The sequence below is a fragment of the Macrotis lagotis genome, chromosome 6, assembly GCF_037893015.1.
Source record: "Macrotis lagotis isolate mMagLag1 chromosome 6, bilby.v1.9.chrom.fasta, whole genome shotgun sequence".
Lineage (NCBI taxonomy): Eukaryota > Metazoa > Chordata > Mammalia > Peramelemorphia > Peramelidae > Macrotis > Macrotis lagotis.
In genome coordinates, this window is record NC_133663.1 from 184,580,443 (window position 1) to 184,603,929 (window position 23,487).

The window sequence follows — 23,487 nt, forward strand, 5'->3', positions numbered from 1 at the left end:
CATTCATTTTGTGATCTCAAGTCACATGTGCAAAAAATTCAGACAGTCATCCCTGAGGACATGTTTCAAACATTGTCTAGGATGCAAAAGTGCTTTGTCCTGGCTCAAATAGAGGTGTCCTACATTTGTGAATTAACTAAATTTGATGATTCTGACTACAAAGAACAAAGGCAGCATAGTCATCACAACTAAAACTGCTGGAACTGCTTCTAGATAAGTAGGGAAAATGCCTGTGATATATTTAGAAAGACTTGTGAACTGTACCATATTCTTATCCACAGATCAAGAACCTTTCAAAAAAAAGGGAAACTGACATTAAAAAAGAGATTGCTTAAATGCAGAATTAAGTATACATTGAAAAAAGTGGTTATTTGTAGGAAACATCTCTATTAAAATAAGCATAACAATTTCAGGAAGAATTACATGTCTAAATGCAAGCCAGATAATAATCTTTTGTTGTCTTTAGTTGAAAAAAAAATTTTTTTAGGCAAGGCAAATGGGGTTAAGTGGCTTGCCCAAGGCCACACAGCTAGGTAATTATTAAGTGTCTGAGACTGGATTTGAACCCTTGTACTCCTGACTCCAGGGCTGGTGCTTTATCCACTGTACCATCTAGCTGCCCCTATAGTTGAAATTTAAAACTCCTGTTAGGTGACTAATTTGAGCTAAATTGATTTTAGTCATCTTATAAAGCTTTCTCTAATTTCATGTTTGCTGTCTTGTTTGGTGTGGTGGAAGGAACTGGGCTTAACTCAGCAAGCCTGTGTTTCTGTTGCTCCCCAAATTACTTAACCAATCTGGGCTTCAACTTCTCCATCTGTAAAATGGGGATTAGTGATGTTTGTATTACCAATTTCATAAGGTTGTTGGAAAAAATTATTTAAATTATTTATTAAGTGACCTAATATTATTGATGGCACTGTGCCATTTAAATGGGGAGGTGTGTGTAAGTGCATGTCTGTATAAATATGTGTGTGCATATTAAAAAAAATAGAAAGTTGTGCTACAAAGGGGTACAGATAAGCTGTTGAAGTTTGCCAGGGGTGAAGTTTCTTCTGTTGCTCTGAAATTAAGTTCAGCCAACAGTCTAGAAACAAACAAAAAAAAACTATACCAAAGAAAAGGACAGATGTAGAATGTAGAATGACTTTTGTATGGCTATCATATCATGCTCTCATCAGTCCCATAAGCCCATGAATGCTCTCAGCCTTGTTGCCTGTAGAATTCAACCTTTTCTCAGCAATGGATTATCCATTTGTAAATAATCCAGAGTTGACTTTAGGCAGGTGGCTTTTTATGAAGTGAATTGTTTACATTATTTTAGGAAGGCATGGTTACACTATTTAATCATAGTCTGTGCTTTAGGCTGTGTTTATCAATTTTTTTAACCTAGTCTATAAGCTGTCCTCATTGATATTTCTCCATTATAATCAGTAAGGACCTACTATTGGCATGACTTTGTGCTAGGCTCTGAGAACATGAAACAGTTGCTGATTTCAAGGAGCTGGTGTTCTATTGCAGGAGACAATTATATGTTGTTATTATTTAGTAGTTTCAGTTATGTGGTTCTTCTTGATCCCACTTGGGGTGAAATAGTTTGCCATTTCCTTCTGTCTCCTTTTCAAGATGAGGATACTGAAGCAAATGGGGTTAAGTGACTTGCCCTGGGTCACACAGCTAGTAAGTGTCCGAGGTCAGATTTGAACTGGAGAAGATGATTCTTCCCAGCTCTAGGCCTGGCATTGTATCTGTCCACTTGCTTATAAAATCAGTAATACAATTGTTTAAGGAGAGAGGGCCATAGCAGGTGGCAGAAATCTTTTTACATTGTAAAAGAGCTTCATTATAGAAGGAAGCAGAACTTTCACTCAAAAAAATGTATAAAAATGGAATGTTAAGTATGGTGATGACAGAAAATACCATTTTAACCTACCTTATTTTCCCTAAGAACAGTGAAAAGATCCATTCCCTGATTGGAAAAAGTGAGAGCTCTCTAGCAACTTGTGATAAAGTACTTTGGGGAGGTTCCATTGGAAGGAAAATGATGTCAAAATTAATTTGATTTTTTAAAGAGCCCCTGAAAACAAAGATCAGAGGTAGGATTTCAGCATAGGCCCTCGAGTACTTTTCCTGTCATTCCTACTGCTCACTGGTCCAGTTGTAGTTTTGAAATTTCTACAAGTTAATCAGGATTGAACTACTCAATAATTAGGAAGACTCATCTTCCTGAGTTCAAATCTAGCTCAGACACTTAAGTAGCTGTGACCCTGAAAACTCATTTAACCCTTTTTACACTCAGTTTTCTCAACTTTAAAAATGAACTAGAGAGAAGGAAATGGCAAACCACTCCAGTGTCTTTGCCAAGATTGATTCTTGTCCTTTTTTATTGAAGAAGACCAAAACGACATCACTCTGTTTTAGACAAATTACAGTGTGTCCAACTGTGACTGATCAGACCAATATAAGCTTAGATTTCTCTACCACAGGTCAGGAACAAATAGTTCATGTGAACATTTGGGGTGGTTACCCTGAACTTATGAATGTCATGTTTTCTTTGAGCTGCTTCAATTCTGCCTTCCTCATAGAGCATAGCACCCTCACTGATAAGGGCACACCATGCTGGGTAGTCTTATGCCAGTGTCTCTCATGCTGTACAGTTCATTTTAAAGTTCTTCAATGAGACTTTCAGGGTGTCTTGGTATCACTTCTTCTGTCCCTCTTGTGAGCACTTGTCCTGTGCGAGCTCTTCATAGAATAGTCTTTTTGGCAAGCTTATGGTCTGGCATTCTAACATGCCCAGTCCATCATAGTTGCACTCTCTGTTGTATGGTTAGAATATTAGGCAGTTTAGCTCAAGAAAGGACTTCAGTGTCTGGTGTCTTCTGCCCAGTGATCTTCAGAATCTTCCTAAGACAATTTAAATGGAATGAATTCCATTTCCTAAGAGCCATGAAGTTCTAGGATGCAACTGAAAAATGCCTGAATAACAACAATAGAGTCTAAAGGCAATTTATTCTAGAAACTTTACATATTTTCATTATGAGATTAAGTAATATATGTGTGTGTGTGTGTGTGTGTGTGTGTGTGTGTGTGTGTATGAAAATCTGGTTTTGAAAGTTAATAAATTAAGTGATTCTTTACAAAAAAAATAAATGAAGTAAATAAAAGTAAAAAATAAGTAAAAGTCCCTCCTAGAGCAATCAAAATGATTTGAAAGATAGAAACCTGCTTTATTCCCATTTTCTTCATCAAAATGTTCAATATGTAATTGAAGCCCCACTGTAGGAGACTAGAAAGAAGAAAATTCCTGTGATGTCAGCCAGTCTGCACATCATTTTTGTTTTTATGATTAAGAATAATAATAATAGGGCAACGAAGTCGTGTAGAGTATCAAGCAATGGACAGAAAAACTCATCTTTGTGAGTTCAAATTGTGTTCTCCACCATTGACTAATTGTGTGACCCTGGGCAAGTCACTTAATTTTCTGCTTCTGTTTTTCCATCTATAGAATGAGCTGGAAAAGGAAATAGAAAATCATTCTAATATCTAGTATCTTTGCCAAGAAAACCCCAAATGGGGTCACAAAGAGTTGAATATGTCTGAACAAAAATATTAATAAGAGTTTAAAAATAGCAGTGCTAATGATGAGTGGTATTATTGTAAAGTCAGAAAAACTAAAAACTTACCCAATCAACAAGTTGTTGTTTCACTTCATATGACCATATGAAGCTTATTTTTTAATCAGAAAATATAACATATTCCTTTGGTAAGGTGCAGAGACATGCAGTTGGGACCATTAAGATAAACAGTTCAGCCTCTGCTGATGCTGAGGCACTCTGGAGAATGAGAACAAGACTCTGCTAAAACTTTTAATTAGAAACTCGAATAATAGAGTATTTGTTTAAAAGGAGTGGGATGGGGGGGGAGGGGGGAGAGCAGAGTTGATGAGAAGAACTTTGCCATTGTGTTTCTTTGTCCCAAAGTAACATATTTGAAAAGAAAATGCTTTAAGTTAAACTATTTTACAATTGAAATTTTTGATAAATAGTGAGGAAAATTAGTAGTTTGGAAAATTCTTAGTCATATCTCTGAGAGTAGAGCAAAAAGTCCTGTTTAAATATTAGGCAGATGATTAATATGTGCCCACCATTTATTTGGTTGCAGCATACCAAAATGGTAGTATCACATTGGGAAAGGATGGTGAAAGCTGAAACTATGCAATTGGTATGATAAAATGATAGCAAACATCTTTGATATGGATCAACAGGGTTTCTAATAGAGTACCTCAAAAACAAAAATCTAATTTTGACAGTTTGGGATAAAACTATGTTTGGGGGTGTCCCTTTCTGTTTTTTTCCTCCATTAATAGAAGATATGCAAAATCATCCATGTTTGTTACCATTCTTATTAAGAATAAGTATATTAACATAAGAGAATAGGGTGGGAAAATAGTGATTAATGGAGAAAATGTCCTTATGTGTCATAAGATGTTTAAATCAAGCTATTTGGTGAAGCAGGAAATTCTTGACATTCCAATATTAGATTTTTTTTAAAAAATCCATTTTATAATTTGCCTAAAATTTACCCCCTTGAAATCATGTGATATCTTGCATGTCGGAAGTAATTAATAATGTGGAATTAATTTTTTTTTAAAGAAAATGTAGCCCTTCTGTTGTTCTCATTTTTTTCTTCATTGTATTGATCACACAGTTGTAGAACTGGGAAGGACATTATCTGGCCAAAATTATATACATAATGAAATTTCAGGGAGTTGCCTAAGGTCATAGAGGTTGTAAGTAGGAAAACTAAGATTTGAACTCAGGGGCCTTTGATTGTGGGTGCATTGTTCTATCCAGTGTATCAAATGCTGTTTTCATTATCTCACTGGTTTTGGATATGAACAACCAAAATATATTCATTCAGTCATTTTAGGATTATCCATAAAGAGTAAGTCCCTTAAAGTAATGGAGTTTGTTTTATTGTCTAGAAAGTACAATTGCTTTCCTGTTTTGTGAACCAAGTTAATTAGTAATTAGGGACAAAATCTCATGATCTGTCTACTCCATTATTCTGACTAAAGAAAAAGACCAGTGCTAGTTCCATTTCACAAAATGCTAACTCATAGCATTTTAAAGGCAGTCTTCTAGTGATAGTTCAAGTTTGAGTGTGCTTTTTTATTTTTGGATAGGGAATTTCAAGTTCTATTTAAAGAAATTCATTATGTATTCATGATTTAGGGGTTTGTTGAAGTCCTTTTCTCAGATGCTAGGAAATAGTAGGGATTAAATTTTAACTAAATGCTTTTGTACACATTTGAAAGTCTCACATTGAGTATCTTTTGAAATGGAATGTACCTTAGTACTTGAATGAATGGGGGTTTAGTAATTTTTGAAAGAAATTTGCCTTCTGTAGATAAGAAATTTGTTGACATTGACCTCTAGAACACAATACCAACTTTTAGACTTAAATATCACGTATTGCCTATTTGCCCCTGCTCAGAAGGGAAACTACCTTGGGCACAAAGATCTATATAACTTTACAAGGAGTAGTATGACTAGTCCTGTGCATCTAAAATAGATTGGGTTTTTTTTCCCCTCAATAAATCCATAAATCACCAATAATTAAGAAATGAAGGACATGTCTTCTAGTATTGGTTTTACAGCAGCTATATTCATCACTTTAATCCAGAGCTTTGGTGATTTGCCTGTTTTTCTGCTTCTGGCCCCTTTTCCTCCTTTATGTACTGTTTGAGATTTTATTTTAAAGAGGGGAGGTAATGAAATTAAAGTTCCTTTCTTTATCCCTATTGTCTGCACATTGTGAGGAAGACCTGGGAAATAAAATTGGGAAGGAAATTAGTAAAATCATAGACTCTTAAGAGTTGAGGTAGAGTCTCAAGTCCTTGAGTTCCTGTAGTTTGACCCTGGACCATGCCATTCCTGATTCTCAGTGCTGAAGAATTCACTGCCACTATTATTACTCTTTTGGTCTGCTGTAATTTTTAGGAGATTTGATCAGTCTTGCATGAGTTATTTCTAGGAAACCTTTACTTTTATTTTAATTCTGAAAAACTAGTTTGCTTAGAGAAATGGCAGTTTTTTTATAGGTCATAATTCGTCAAAGATAGGTGGTTTACAATTTGCTCAAAGTTTCCAAAGATCTCATTATCTCCAAAGTTCCAACAATTAGTATGGAAGAGGAAAAGGGGAATATCCCATTGCTCCCCAAGAGGTGGATTCTCTCCTTGAGTGAGATCCCATGGGATCACAGTGAATAAAATTTATAATTCAGGAAAAGGAAAACTTATTGAAGAAATTTAAGGAATTATATACCCATTTTTATTTTTGAGAGTTTTGCTGTCCTTTGCTGTAAAATCTAGTCATTATGTTTAAAAAGAGAATATAGAAAACAATGTTTTATAATTCATGCTTTTAAATAAGACTAAAATTTTTAACTCAGCAGGTTTTAAAGCAAATTTAAGTAAATTAATGAGCAAATTTAAGACATAGTAGAATGAATGCCTGTATTTTCATCTCAGTAATTACTTTACAGCTAGTTACATGCTTAACTTTAACAATTAAGCTGTTCATTGTTTAAGATTAAGCATGGAGTAATTTGGTTTGTATATATGCTTAATTATTTAAGCTCTAACGATTATTGCCAAGTGCTACATTTAAGTGTATGCTGAATTTAACACATTTATATATTAAAAAAACTCCAGTTACAGAATCATTAATTGTAAACATTACTGGAAGGCAACCCATCTGCCTCTGTATTTTCAAATTGAGCATAAATTTCTTAAATATGCTGATAAAATATTTGAGTTTATTTGTAACAAATGTTTAACAGAATTTTTTTCACATAGTTACAAAAAGAACATTACACTAAAGAAGGGATGACTTCTTGTGTAATATGCATGTATTTGTGTGTATCTGTATGTTCAAAAGGCAAATTACTCTTGTAATTCTATGTTGATGATACAACATCCTATTTGGAGATGGTAGGTACAAGTTTCCTTTTCCACTATACACATGCAGATATTTTTTAAAAATATACTTCTTAGCAAATCTATCGCTGATTGTAAGTTCTCTTCAAAGAGGACTTTATCATGTCTTCCTACTAGGCCAATCTTTTTGCTAAAGTTGTTTTTTTTTAATCTAACCTCAGCCACGCCCAGTGTTTTAAATGGGAAGGGTCCAAGAACAGTTTTGACTAACAAGCATGCCATACCTTTTTCTAATGGGCTAGTAGAGTTCTAATGAAACCCTACCAGTTAAGAGTTCAGGGTGACTGACCCAAGACTTTCCTTGATTGCTGTTTGATGATTTTGTAGAGTTAATAGGAAAATTGTTCAAGAATTAAATGGAACATCCATATCTATTAGACTCCCAAAGAAAATACTAACCTTTTGGATTTGGGAATTTCTTTTGTGATTTAAAATTTTTTTTTTCTGTCAAGACAATTCCCTCCTAATAGGGGAGACAATATGAGTAAGGGACATGTGAGCAGGATACTTTGGCTTTCCAAGTTACCCTAATGATGAGCTCTATTTCATGGACCAATGGCAATTCTGTTTATAGTTTCACTGTTAGACTGGAAGGGGACAGACCCAGGGTGGGAGGGTGAGCTTTATAATAAAGTGGTCCTATTTGTTAATATAGCTAGAGTTAAAAATCAGCTTCTCTATTGCTCTGTTCCCTGAATCATTAAATAATAACTTAAATTTTTTGAGATTTAGAAATCACACTATTAATAGGCTTTATTCATAGTTTTTCAAGATAAAAAAGATAAAAGTTTATATCTGATAATTGCATTTTGCAGGTGAGAAAGTTGAGATCTAGAGAGGCTTGTCCAAAGTTGCAACATATAGTTAGATAGCTGAGGCTAGAATTGTAGCAAGTCTTCTAACCCCTAATGTTATTTACATTCTACCTTTCTATAGATATCTTTGAGCCAAGCATAAAAACTTCACAAATTCACAAATTTATTATACCATGTATTCTTTGGAATTGACTTTATTTGGTCTCTTCTCTTTTCAACTTTGGTTGGCACATATTATTTTTTTTAAATTAAAAAAGATTTTATTTTGAATTTTACAATCCCCCCCCAAGCTTCCTTCCCTTCCCCCACCCTTCACAGAAGGCAATCTATTAGTCTTTACATTGTTTTAGTTGAATGGCTCATCATGTTTTTGGTAGGTACTCCTTATATAATTTTGCATATAACCCCATACTTTCTCAATTTATGGGATTCTAGACTGTGTCATTTTTCTATAAATTGTCAGTAGTGGATCCATGCATTCATCAGAGAGGGGCCTCCCTGTGTGTCTTCTACCATTTGGTGTGGTGCTAATGCAGCCTTCAGGCTTGCTTGTTTTCATGACATGATCTGTCCGCCTCCTTTTATGGCCTATTCTTATGAACAAATCATCATTATTAGTAAGAACTAGAGCTTAGTTGACATCCCTCTATTGCCTTTTGATTGTAATTCTTAAGAAATTATGTCTATGATTTGAAGTATTTATCTTTTTTTTAAAAGAGGTTTAATTTCTCATCTGTGAGTTTTTTCTTACTTTTTGAGGATGTGGGTTGAGGCAGCAACATATTTTAAATAAATATAAAGAGAAAATCAAGGGCAGTTAGACATCTGAAGTCTGGAAAACTCATCTTGAGTTCAGACCTGACTTTGGACACTTGCGATGCTGAGCAAGTCACTTTACCCTATTTCCTCAGTTCCTCAATTATAGAATAAGCTGGAGAAAGAAATGGCAAACTACTCCAGTTAAGAAAACTTCAGGACGATTATGAAGAGTTGGACATGACAGAAAAAAAAACTGAATGACAACAACAAAAGAGTAAATCATAGGATCCTTGACCATATATCTGAGCACACCAAAAAAATGATTTTATAGTTCCTAATTTTTCAAAAACTAGAAAAAAGCAGGAAAGTTTTAAGTGATGTTATTACTTCAATAAAATAAAATTATTTTTCTCCAATAAAGATATTACACAGCTGAAGAACTAAAGTTGAAATGTATCTTAACTCATTTCCCCTCAAACTCAGGTTTCCAAGTCTGTTGAGCTTTCAACTATTAATTGAAACACATAATACATAGGTTTATTTATGGTTCTTTGGTTTTAACTTTTAATGGCTTTATTAAGAACAGAGAAGAAGGAATAGAACTCATTGTTCAAAAACATGCTGACTTATTTCATCCTTTACCCATTATCCCAGTGTTATTTTTTAAATGAAGTATAACATCTAATACCTGAACATAAAAGGAATCATTTGTTCAAAGCGCCTTTCGTGGGATCATTTTTATCCATATTTGCATACAGACTGCATGTAGAAAAGAACATTTTAGAGTTTCACCTCCTATTCCCCTTCTTGTGGAATATTGAATAAACCATGATTTTAATGAATACTGTATGTATATCACACAGCCTTTGTATTCTAATAATGCATCAGGAGGCCACTTTTATATCATGTTGTATATAGTTTATTCAATATCATATTCACGGGGTGGCTAAGTGGTGCAGTAGATAGAACACCAGCCCTGGAGTCAGGAGGATCTGAGTTCAAATTTGGCCTCAGACACTTACTAATTACATGACTGTGTGACCTTGGACAAGTCACTTAACCTCATTGCCTTGTAAAAAAATTTAAAAAATTTTAAAATATCATCTTCACTCTCCTTTTTGATGACTAGAAGTCTCAATGCCTCTCAGGATATAATTTGTTTTCTGATCAAGTCCTAGAGCAGAATAGGGACTTGCATTGATGCTAATTAGAAATTGTACATGCTCTATTAAATTGTTCTTACTTCTGTGTAGTAAAGTTTGAAAACTTTTTTACTAAATCTAATTTGGAGATATTGGTAGCAGACTGTTGGACTTTCGATTAGATGAACTGGCCCTGAATTTTACTCTTTTGAAAATTTATTTTTACTATGTCCTTCCATAGATAGAAATTGCTCTTGTTATAAGACTTAACATAATTATAAGAGGGAAAAAAGACTATTTACATAGCTATGGTAGAAACCAGGAAACATAATTATTGGCATAAAATTGTGGCCTTTTAACTACTTTCTTTAAAGCTTAGGAAAAAAATTGTAAGAAAAATAAATCCTATAAACCAGTGAAATTTTCCCCTCTCAAACCAAAGCTGTAATGTTTTCTTGGCCTTTGATGTGTAGGGATAAGTTTGGGATTTTTGTTTAGTTTTTTGTTTTTGCAAGGCAATGGGGTTAAGTGACTTGTCCAGGGTCACACATCTAAGCAAGTATTAGGTTTCTGAGGGTGACTCAGATCCTTCTGCCTTCAGGACTGGTGCTCTATCTACTACTGCACCACTTAGCTGTCCCTAGATATATTTTTAATGATACCAGTAGCCTTTAAGGAAATTATCAGAACTACTCAATAAATAAAGACATGGAGATGTGACAATATATATGCATATACAGATACACACCCACAAAAAAACTATAGTGAAGAACATTATACAGTAGTCTTCAGAAATATAGATGAGCACTAATAATGGATCAATAATCATTTCTCAAAATGCAGTCATTGATAATTCATGTAATCTTCCAGGAGAATGTAAGTTATTTGAGGCAGGAATGTTTTCAGTTTTGGCTTTGTAAAAAACAGCATGGCATAGACAACCAGCCTCTCATTTGGGGACAGGTTCGGGTTCTGCCCTGATGCTTACTGGCTGTGTGACCTTGATTAAGTCATTTAAGCTCTCGGTATCCTTAAGTAGCTAGATGTGGAAAAGTTGCAGATTTGCACTGGTGTGGGCAAGGGGGTTCTTGGTAGATGGTCCCTTCCTTACACAAGATAAAATCATAACTTCCCCCCACTGTTAAAAATATATTCTCCAATTTAATCTTGCATTTAACAAATAAAGTTTGTCTTGAGTTAAATTCATTCAGTTGATAAATATTTATTAGATTCTTACCATATAAAGTTACTCTACTAGAAATTGTAGGGATGTAAAGCAGGATATGCAATTTTTATGAAGCTAATCGACTAATAGTGGAGGTTAAGACATGTATGCAGTTGACTAATAAGCTGGTCATAAGACTTGCTGATAAAATATATCCAAATGATCAAATTCTCACTGATTTCTCAGAGTAATATGTTACCAGAGCAAGCTTTTGTTAAGTTTAATGGAGTAACAGGATTTTGAAGACTGGAATGGGCATAGTAATGGGGGTCCCATTAACCTACTATCAAATAGGATCTGTCACACCATTAAAAACAGATTCTTTGAAAGGTCATCTTAGAAACAGAAATTCTGACTGAGAGCAATCCAGCAGCCCCCATGCTGAAAACGTGCAGGTTGATTGATTTTTCCATTGATGTGAAGCACATCTGTATTATAGGTCCATTTTTTATTTCATCTGGTTTATACGACTATTCTTGATAATAAAGTAGGGAGTCCAAATGTTGGATTCACCATGAAGATTTGATACCTGAGAATTATTAATGCTCTTATTATTTAATATTTCTTGTGCACCATCACCTATGGTGTGCCAATCAGTGGAGACTGGCAGCACAGATATAAGAAAGTAGATAGTGGGAACATGGATAATTTTTGCAAAGTCCACAGAGACCTGGAGAATACCCAGGTCACATAACTGCAGCAGACAGATCTAGGTTTGTAATCCTCGAAATCCTTCTTGGCCACATAGAATAAAAGGGCATTATAGGATTATGTAATTTTGGCAGCATGCTTTTTTCAGTGAAAGGGGTTAGCAAATTTTAGTCATGATGACATAGTTAAAGCTTCTGGCAAAGAAGGACATCAAACTTTAGTTTTAGATGAAGGTTGGGCCTGCTAAGTGGCAAATTCATGGATCATATAAGATTTGTGATTCTTGTGCCAGTAACACTTAAAACATAGGGAAAATACATTTTTTTCTAGAATTCGGAAAACCAGAAAGGGAAGTTTGTGTTGCCATGAACACAACATGGTATAATAGAAAGAATAGATTTAGAAGTGTCAAGGAACCTGGGGTCCCTCACCATTGACTTTCTTTTTTCATCTTGAACACGACAGTTTTTCTCCCTTGTCTCATTTTCTCCATATTTAAAATGGTTGAACAATATTGTTCTTTCTGTTTCCATTCTGACCTTTCTCCATCTTTCTCTCTTCCACTGTCAGATAAATGTCCTTATGCATAAATCTATTTGTGTCAGTCTTTTTCTAAACCTTTTGTTAGAAGCCCTTTTGTTAATGGAATAAATCCCCAACTCCTTAACTAATTGTTCATTATCTTCCATGGTTTGCCTTCAACTTACCTTCCTAGACTCCCTTCTCAAGTTCTATTTACTAGTCAAACTACACTGCTTGTTGAGCTTGTTCCAAGCTCAAAGATTTCTCACCTCTACTTTTGCTGCTTGTTTCTTAACTTGTCCTCCATTCTCCAACAACTCCTATATCTCCCCCTCTAGATAAACATCCCTCAATATCTTCTAAGGCCCAATCCAGATGACCTTTCTTTTCTCAGAACATGCATAACCTTGTTTATAATATTCCTATGGACTTATATAATCTCTAAGGTCCCTTCCAACTTTAACAGTTGATGCTTTTATTTTATAAACTCTGGAGAAGAAAATGACCAACCACTCCTGTATCTTTGCCTTAAAAAACCCCAAAGGGGATCCAAAGAGTCAGATACAACAAAAACATTTGGTTTGTACCATATCTTTGTATATGAAGATAGGCACTTGGTTAATATTTGTTTCTTGCTTTCATTAAATGGTTATGGTTCTTTCTTAGAAATTAATAAAACAATTTTAGGTGCACTATACAAGTCAAAAATTACTTTATATGACAATTGTTTTCTTCGTTGAAATTCATACTCTATCTTCTTTTGTATTGAATATTCAGATCCTACTTAAGGGTAGGGAATCAGTGAGTTCAGAGTTTTTGATTTTCTTGTGGTTAGCTTTAAGAGGAACAGAGTGATTTAGTTCATTCATGGAAGTCATAAGACAGCATAGTTCATTGAACTCTAACAGTAATTCCTACACTTCAATTTTAATCATTGACTTTACCATTATTCTCTAAGACTTTTTATCAGGGAGTGATAGAATATCAGAAATGGGAGTAGCTTTAGAGATCATCTGATTTTGCAGAGCTGCTTATATATGATCTCTGTTTTCTTTGTGGAAGTTTTTGATATAGCATTCCATTTCCACTCAAAAGAAATTGAGTCTTTCTGATGTATGTGACAAAATAATACTGTCATACTAATTAATAGGGAAATATTGTCAACTGTGAAAAGAAATTTTGACTGCTTATGTCTTTTTTCATGTCCTATTGAAGAGGTCAGTCAGTGATTTGAAGAACCTAAAATCTGATTACTGGATAATAATCAGAGGTAGTTCTTACATTAGGGATTCCTCAGTCAGCTCATCTTCCCTTCTCCCCACCCCTCCTTCCACTTCTTGGGTAGATACTTAAGTGAATTGGTTGATATCTCTTTGTCAATGTCCCAGTCAACCAAAAAACTATCTGTTTGGCTTTTGTGTTTATATTTTGAGTAATCTGAGTTGATGTCTGTTTTTGTTTATAGTGTGCTGGAGAAGAGAATTGGGTTGATAGTCGGACCATCTATGTTGGTCACAAGGAACCCCCTCCAGGTGCTGAAGCATACATTCCACAAAAATACCCAGATAATAGAATAGTCTCTTCCAAGGTAAGTTTAACTACTAATCCACATATTCATTATTTTAACTCATTTTCTATTCAATTAACAAATATTTGTTTTCTGTCAATCCCATCTCTTTCTTGCAAAAAAAAAATCAAAAGAAGACCCTCAGAACAAATATGTGTGGATAAGCAAAACAAAGTCCCATATTGGTCATGTCCAAAAATAAAAGTCTTATTATCTGTCCATGATTCCTAGGATGTGGGTAACATACTTCTTCATTGATAAAATAAGTAATTGGTTTGGCAACTTTATAATAAAGGTAAATGATAAGATAAAACAATAGATACTATCTATGAAATGGAAATCTTCATGATGAGTATTTATTGAATATTTTTTCCCTCTGGCTCTTCAAGACATTACACTTGCTAAAGCTGTTATGTGACAGAAATATTTTGCTTTACAGTGCATAAGTATTCTGCAGCTTTCTGATTGAAGTAAAGATTGGAGTGTGTGTGGAAAGTCTTGGCCCTATGGGGAAAAAGTAGTTATCAAGGATATGGGAGAAAGATGCATTGAAATGGTTCCAAAACAATACAATTCAATTTCTTGAATTCATTTGCTCTTTTTATAGCTTTCTTATCAGATATGTCCAGAAGCATTTGCTCTGTATTTTTCCCTATTTTCTCACAAATACCTGATAACACACTTCCCCTTTTTCTTAGATTATTTATCCCAATTTGACTTAATCCTTTGAAGCTGGGAACTCAGATTTCCAAACATGCAAAGTGGTAAAATGATCTTTAGGACATGTGGTAAGCAGAGGAGTGGTCATACAAAGGCTCCCTCTAGAATCAGCACAATTTTATGCTAGTTTTCAGTTTGGTCAGGGTATGAAAGACCACAGAAAGAGAGCCAAGTGTTTTATTAAAGAGGGAGGGAGTGTCTGCTCAGGATATTCTCTCTGTCATTGTAGACAGTGTCAATTAATTATGAAACTGGCCATCTCTGGAAAGAAAACACCAAAATGTGTGTGGGAGGGGTTGTGTTAGGATGGGAAGAAAGGCCAAGGGGAAAAAGTACAAAAATAGTAGAGTATCATACCAGAGGCCTAGGCATGTCTAGAACAGAGACCCCCTCTTTGAGAAGGTCTAGCTAGGGGCGGCTCAGTGGATAGAGCACCAGCCCTGGAGTCAGGAGTACCTGAGTTCAAATCCGGCCTCAGACACTTAATAATTACCTAGCTGTGTGGCCTTGGGTAAGCCACTTAACCCCATTTGCCTTGCAAAAATCTAAAAAATTGATTCTAACAACCTGGGAAGTAGATGATATTATTGATGATATAATAAAAAATAATAAAAAGAGAGAGAGAGAGAAGGTCTAAGCTAGATTCAATACACTTTATTGGAATCTAAGATAGTTCCCTTCCATAGGGAAGGCTTTAGGACCTCTCTAAATACTAAAGGATCCCAGTGATTTCTTTGATCTTAGTAGAAGGCAGACTTCACTGGAGAACATTATAAAAATAGAATTTTGTCACAAAGAACGTTAAATTGCCAGGAAAATTTTAAGAAAGATCTATATTTTATCAAACTAATTTTATCAGAAGACTCAAGAACAGGAACTAATAAATTTAAAGTCTTTGTACTTTTAGGTAAAATAGCCTGGTTAAATATTCAGACTTTTAAAGAATGTGTAAAGTATCATTGACTCCTGAGAGCCTTTTCACTTGATAGAGGTTAAGGACAGGGGCAGGGTACACAAAAGACTTTCATCTCTGCTTTAGATTAAAGAATGGAATTGTGATCACAATTCAAGGAGACTTTGAATGGTACAATGAAAAATTCAAGTGAATGATGGTCTGTAATTTAAAAAATTATACAAATAATCATGTTCATGCCAGGAAAAGCCCTTGGAAAGATTGAAAACCAGATATTTGGGTCTCTAGGGAGGCTTTTGTTTACTCCCTAAATTGACCTTTGGTTGGGTAATTTAGTAGAACTATTAAAAAAAATCACTCTTAATTAAAGAATTCACAGTAGGATTTCTTTGAATAATAAAAACCTTAATTCTCTTGAAAAGTGATAATGCCTTTTTTTGACTCCTTTCTTAGTAAATTCACGCCACTCCCTTCTTCAGATGAAATCCTCCTCTTTAGGAGACATTTACTAAATATTACATATATATATGTATATGTATATGTATATGTATATGTATATGTATATACATATACAAGACACTGAGAGATATATGTGTATGTGGAGCCTGGGAAAGGGGAAGGGAAGATTGCCTAGAGATCCAAGACTGGCAGAGACCCATTACCAGCTGGGTGTGGCCTCCTTATATGCAGCCATCACAGTGAGCCAGGGTACTCAATTCACTGTCTTTGGGAAGAGGTTGGTCAGGCTAAACAAAATGATAAAGGCAATGGAGGCACCTTATTCTGAGGATGAGAGATGAATAGTTTGGAAATGCTCCCAGATGTAATATACTGAAGTGGTTTGTCATTTCCTTCTCCAGCTCATTTTACAGATGAGGAAATTGAGGAGAACTGAGGTAGGTGACTTCCCTGGGTCACCTAACTATTAAGTATCTGTGGGCAGATTTGAACTCAGAGCAAATGAGTATTCCCTTCCTGACTTCAGGCCCAGCACTATCTACCGTGCCACCTAGCAACCCCATTCATTTGAAATTTAATTTGTGAACATAATACACACACATTATTCCTTCTTTAAAAAAAGGAAAAAACCCTTAAATTTCCCCTACATCTTAAATACTAGTTGGCATTTAGCTGATGAAGCAAATAGAGGGCTGCACCTGAACTCAGAAAGACCTATATTCAAATCGGCCTCAGACACTTACTGTGTGATCCTGGCTAAGTCATTTAACCCAGTGTTGACTTCACTTCCCTTTACCTCAGTTATAAAATAGGGATGATAATAATATCATCTACTTCCCAGGTTGTTAGAATCAAATACCATAACATTTTTGAAGTGCTTGGTATAGTATCTGACCTAATTAGTAGGTAATATATAAACCACAGCTATAATTGCTTAGAAAGTTAATTCTTACTATAACCAAGGTTTTAACCATTTTATATATGGGATAAGAAAGTTATTGAATCATCTGTGGTTTTTATAAGGTAATAGGTTTAGAGCTAGAAGACCTTAGAAACCATCTTGGCCAACTCTCTCGTTTTATATGTGAGAAAACTGAAAGCCATTGAGATCCAGTCATGTAGAAATGAAGTGACCAGATTGACATCAGCCTGCTTTCATCCTACCCTTAATCATGCCACTAGATAAAAAGTAACACTGACTTATTTGTTTGTTTTTGTTTTAATTGAAATTACTGATTTTTTTCTCAAAAAAAAAATTAACTGGTGAAACCTTCTGTTCTTTCCTTAACTGTCTCCAAGGAATTCATCTCAGGTATTACATAGTTGTATACATGCAGCCCCAAGATACCATTTTCCCATAAAACATTAGTTTCACAAGATTCCTAGCCCACAAAAGTTTATTTGAAAAATACCAAACCAGGGGCAGCTAGGTGGCACAGTGGATAAAGCACCAGCCCTGGAGTCAGGAGTACCTGGGGTCAAATCTGGTCTCATACACTTAATAATGACCTAGCTGTGTGGCATTGGGCAAGCCACTTAACCCCATTTGCCTTGCAAAAAACCTAAAAAAAATATATAAAGAAAAATACCAAACCTAAATGTTCCTAAATTGGAAAGGAAGAAAACCTTAGAGATGGTCTCTAATTGCAGTCCTCACCTTGCAGTTAATGTCACAGCCATCCCAAGTCCCCAGTCCCCAGGCAGTGGTGGCTGCATGTCACTGTTGGATGGGGATAGGAGAACCCTGGTTTCTAACCTGGGCAAGCTAGTCATTCAGGGCTCAACAGAGTGGAGCAAGAAAGGACAGGAAGGGACACATAGCCATCCCTGGGTAAGATTCGTTTTGACTTTATCCTTTTAAAATCTTTATTATCTTACATTATGCCTAAAAAAATATCCCTTGAAAAAATTTCCATGAAATTTGGAAGTCTACTTTCTTTTGTCTCTCTTTGCCTCCTACCCCCTTGCTCTTTTTTTAGGAAGTTTATTTTTATTTAAAGGTATGAACAGGATCAGGAGAAGTTAAAAATTGTGTATCATATGATGTATATGATTTGAAGAGGTAGACGTATTCCAACATAGAAAGTTTGACAGTTCTCCTTAGAATCAAGAAAAATTGTTCAAGGCTCATCTCAAGTTTATACTGGTTATGTGACCCTGAACAAGTCATTGATCTTTTCAGAGTGGCTTTTACACAGTTCTCTAAGATGATGTTGCAGTGAAGTTTAGAATCCTTATTGGTGAGATTCTTTACTGGGATTTTTCTACACCAATGGAATACAGGTCCACACCAAAAGTTAATTTTGACATATACATACATACATACATATATGTGCACATATATATTAAATATAAATGACAAAATATCAGGATTGTGCCTTTATGGCAAAATATGTCCCTTCCTTAGTTCTGAAAATTCTTTATTAGCATTGTGTATTTTCAAGTAGTAATTGTTCTTTAAATTCAATTCTATTATATTTTTGACTCCTGATTCTCTCCCCACCTCCCATTGAAAAAGCAAGAAAATCCAAATTTTTTTTAACACATATGATTTCAGTAGTATTGTCAGATTTCATTATATTGTCTCACCCTATCAATGAACAATTGCTATTTCTCCAGTTATTTAGAGCTGTCTCTATTTGTAGAAAGGTTTTTGTATTCATATTCATTAGTTACTATAGTATCTTAGTAGGTAGACTTTCAAGTATTTTAGTCTCTGTAATTATTTTAAATGAAATTCATCTATAAATTTCTTTCTGCTAGATTTTTTTGAGCAATATACCTAATAATGTTAACGTAAGTTAGTTGAAAAGAAGTTGTTTTTTAGGGTTTTAAATATGACCTCATCAAGAACATCTTTTGAGTCCCCCAGGTTTTAGAGAGTTGGTAGAATCCTTGTCCATAAAGGAAAGCAGTCACAAAACTGATGGGAAGGATTTCCAACACGAGTCTCTGCCTGAAAAGAGTGCAGTTTTGAGATCCAAAAATCTACTGAAAAATGGTGTCATCACCAAAATTAGTGAGACTTTTTGTTTATAGTGTAGTTTGCCTTGTATGAATTAAATCTTGATTTAAAAAAATAATGACTTCTCTTTATGAAACTGTGATAATGAAACAAAGCTAAAGAATCTTCAGGCCCATCTTGTCATTCAGCACAGAGAATTTCTTGTAAATGCATGGCATTGTGTGAAGTTGATACTCTAAATAGAAACTGTATAATTTTATTTTGAAGTAAGAAGAACCTCAGTTCAGAAAAAGGAGCAAGGGTTAACACAGAGGCAGTTCTTTATCTGTTGAAAATTTCATATGTAGAGACCTCTGGTGGGGAAGATGGGAAGGGAATCCACAGTACTTAGGGAGAATGATAGCCCATTGTCTCAATAAGATGAGGTCTGTCTGTCTGTATGTATGTATGTATCTCTATCTATCTACCTGTCTAACTGTCTACCCATCCATCCAAAGATAGATACGATAATGGTGTTTGTCCTTTCTTTTTGAAGATCATGTCATCAGGGAGGTGATGCCATAACAAGTGCATAAATTGGATTTGAATGAAGTAGGGGGATGTGTTAGGTCTCATGTTTTCCTCTAGAGCCATCTGGGTCTAGTGGCCAGATGTGAATCAGACGGCTGGAGATGGCTGTGGATGTGAGGCAATCAGGGTTAAGTGACTTACCCAAGACCACTCAGCAAGAGTGTTAGTGTCTGAGGCCACATTGGAACTCAGGTCTTCCTGACTCCAGGGCTGGTGCTTTATCCACTGCTCCATCTAGTTGTTCTTTCTGAGGCAAACAGACTTACCTAAGGTCACATAGCTAATTAAGTGTCTGAGTTCAGCACTCTGTCCATTTGCCACCCAGAATTTATATCTATTACTGGAGATTTGGAGAGAGAGAGAGAGAGAGAGAGAGAGAGAGAGAGAGAGAGAGAGAGAGAGAGATGTTTAGGAAAAACAGAGTGATCAAATACTTTATTTAGCCTGATATAGTATCTGTTGATGAATTATATTTGGTTTTGTTCATTTTTCATATCTGCAGTACCATGATTGTATTATTGTTGTGTTTTAGAATTACTATTACATTATTTTATTTAACTATTATTAGCATTTTGATTATATTATATCAGTATGCTATTTTTCTTCTCCTTAATTAAAATAGTCTGCCAGGAAGTGTTTTATACACATGCATTTTACATACCATTGATGATGGCTTGATGTACCCCCCAATCCAAAAATGTTTTTTGACTATATTAAAAATACAACACTTCTTCAGATGTCACTGTCTCTTTAAGAACTTATGGAATCTCAGAGGACTGGTAAATTAGCATTCTGGGGAGAGAATCAGTGACAGTTTAAGAGAAACTATGAGAAGACAGAAAAAGAATAAAGAAGATTTCTTCCTTGGTAGAATTGTTTTAATTCTTGTGGAAAGACCTAAAGTGAATATCTTGAGAGCCTACAAAAGAGACTGGACCTGTAATGACTGGAGAGATACTGTAAGGACAGGAAAAAGAATTTATTCTCTCAAAGAACTGAGTTTAACCTTTATATTGCAAATAAATAAATAATTTTCTAAGGACTTTAGTTGCAAATTTGAGCAACAAATTATGTTTCAGAAGCAAAGTCAAGAATAAGAGAGATGGTTAATAGTGCAAAGAAAACAGTTGTAAGAAATAGCAAGTGACTGTGTGGTCTTGGGCAAGCCACTTAACACCATTTGCCTTGCAAAAACCTAAAAAAAAAAGAAGAAATGGCAAGTGAGTCTGGCATGGAGGGAAAGTGGGTCAAATTTTTATAGTCTTGCTCACTTCCTGTGCCAGGAAGAGTTAGGTAAAAGCAATTTAAAGGGAGACCCCAGCCCATCTGTGGGCTGTGATCTTCATCACAAACTAAAACATTATCAATAATTATTCAAGTCTGTGTTATATTTGTTAAATTACTAATAGATCATATCATTGATAACTTTTATTTGTGACTAGAAGAAGGGGGATTTTGATAGTAGATTTGATGAAAATGTTTATGAGAAAAGATATTTTTCCATTTGAAAAGAAAGGTGGTGATTAATAAGTGGTTGGAGGTCATTTTGATTATTTAATGAATAATCTTAATTAATTAATAAGTAACCAAACATATCTGTGACTTACATTAGAACTTGAGGTGATGGAGTGATTATGTCAACAAATCAAGCGGCAGACTAAGGCATGATCACTACATCTATCTTATACATTGAATAGTGAACACTAATAGAAATTTAGTAACCACACAGATGATTGATGTTGATTTTTCTGAAGATCTGAAGTTTTCTTGTGTAGGCTGAGTGTTTCCTTCTATTATCATATGGCACTAAATCTGTTGTATAATATTACATATATATATATATATATATATATATATATATATATATAATTTAAGGTCTTACTAATTGTATGGACCTTGACTCAAATTCTGACTAAATTACCCATTTTATTTTTTAAACTTCATTTGCAACCCTCCAATTGCCAGTTTCCTTAGATCAGAAGCTCTTTGCATTTTTTTTGACATGTAACTGTTTGACATTCTGTGCATGATTAAACAGTTTTTTTATTTTAGAAATATTTTGATATATTGGTTTTTCCAACAACATGCAATGGTAGTTTTCACCAATCTTTTTTTTTAACTATCATTTTCACCAAGCATTTTTTACAAAACATTTTTCTCCCTCCTTCCTTCCCTCCTCTCTCCCCCAGCAGAAAGTAATCCAATATAGGCTCTACATGTGTAATTATGCTAAACATAGATCCATATTAACCCTGCATCATCAAATATTTACTAAGCTCCTACTATGTACAAGGCACTATATCAACCTCAAAGGATAAAAGACAGCTCCTGTTGGGGAAAGTTCCCAGTCCAATAGGGGAGAGGTGCAAATGGCTATGAAGCCTATTGAGCCCTCTGGCATTTTAGTGAAGGCAGTGGATCCCTCTAAGAATAATGTTTTTGTTTTTATGAAACAAAATGTATAAGATTCCAAAGAAAACCAGTTATAATTGAATATAATTATGAAAATATTTTTACAAGAAGCTTACAAGAGTTTAAGAATTCCTGCTTGAAGATGTGATTGTCTAATTCTGATGATGAGGAAATGGGTGGTGCTGCCATGAAGATCAAGGTTCTTGGAAGTGAACAACTCATGACTAGTTCTGGAAGTATGAAAGCTCAGGATTTTTTTTTCACAAGCTGCTAAGTTTTTTTTTTTTCCTGGAGAAACAATGTTACTTGAGGACAGACTGGAAAACAAAGATCTAAACAAGAACATCTAAGGAAAAGAGCAAAGAAAACAGTTGTAAAAAATGGCAAGTGAGTAAATTTGGCATCAAGGGAAGGTGGGTCAAATTTTTATAGTCTTGCCCACTTCCTGTGCCAGGGAAGAGTTAGGTAAAAACAATTTAAAGGGAGGCCCCAGCCCATTTGTGGGCCTGGGGTCAGGTATACACGTTGGAATACTTGAGAGGCAGGAAGCTGAAAGAGAGATAGAGGGGGTGGAGGGAGATTGCTCTTATCTTGGCAAATTGACATTTAAAAATAAAATCTGAACAACTGGGGAATCTGCATCTGTTAGGGCCCATGCTGCTGAGGAAGCCCCCAGAAAACATCAGACATGCACAAACAATATTTATATTAAAAAACAGACAGTTCCGTCTTTGATTTGAATTGAAGTAATCCTGAAGATACTAAATGATTGGGAAAGATGTAGAATTAAATCTGAACCTCAATTTGAAAGTATTTTCAGTCAAAGCATAAACATGGATCATTATCTTAATCAGTCACTTAGGTATTTAGTGAATGGCTACTCTCTGACCACAGAACTTAATGTCTAATTGGGTAAATTATACCAATACAAATGAAATTACTGTAGGATGTTAGTATAATTTACAGCGAGTTCTTTATTTTATGAATAAATATGTTCCTGGAGTGTAGGGAAGGGGAAAATCAAGAAGGAGAGGTCTTGGGAAAACCTTCAGAGACAAAGTGAAACTTTGAAAGCAGCTTTGAAGCATGGAGATTTGAAGTGAAGGGCTTGACAGACTTGGAGTCAGTAGAAACTGGGTATACTGCTGAATAGGGGAATTGGACAGGGGAGTGGAGAATGACAACCATTTCATTTAACTTTTCTAGGAATATTGCTGAGCTGAACAACTGGAAGCTTAGAAGGACAAAGCATTTTTCATCAAAGGTGTTGATGAAATTTATTTGGAAGCCAAAAATCATAAATATAATCCTTAGAGCCTTTATAAACTAATTTTGGACTTTACTTATATTTTAAAGTTATGGTATTTGAGATTCCCATGCAAATGTGAAGGTCCAATCCAAATGAACTTGAGATATGTGGTGGTTAAATATCAAAGGGAAGTGCTATATTCCTTTGTTGGTAAAGAAAGTAAGCCACGCTTTTAGTTTCTCTCAAGATACTAATCTCCACTATGATGTTCAACAAATGAGTTTTTTTAAAAACCCTGTTTTATCCAGCTATAGTTTTTAGAGTAGTCTTTTGCTTTGAAAGCAAGAATTAAGTAAATGTACCTGTTTTTAAAAGTGTGGGAGCCAATCACATTATTGGCTTACTCTGAAATATGTTCTATTTCAGGAATCTTTGAGAATTTGGGGTAAAAATTTTATGTAACCCTCATCTTGTTTAGAAACAATTTTCAAACTAAGGTGATGTGAAAGTCA

The 23,487-nt window shown here is 34.8% G+C and overlaps 1 protein-coding gene across 5 annotated transcripts in view; it reads left to right on the forward strand.

Moving 5' to 3' along the window:
• The window catches only part of ATP11A (ATPase phospholipid transporting 11A), a 238,865-nt gene that overhangs the window by 105,036 nt on the left and 110,342 nt on the right, over positions 1–23,487 (forward strand). For all 5 annotated transcript variants that reach the window (XR_012469549.1, XR_012469550.1, XM_074192057.1 and 2 more), the window contains exon 2: positions 13,586–13,708. Coding sequence is in view for 3 of the 5 variants with exons in the window: in XM_074192057.1 (XP_074048158.1) it covers positions 13,586–13,708 (123 nt within the window). In the remaining 2 variants the exon portion in view is untranslated. The remainder of the gene's footprint in view (positions 1–13,585; positions 13,709–23,487) is intronic.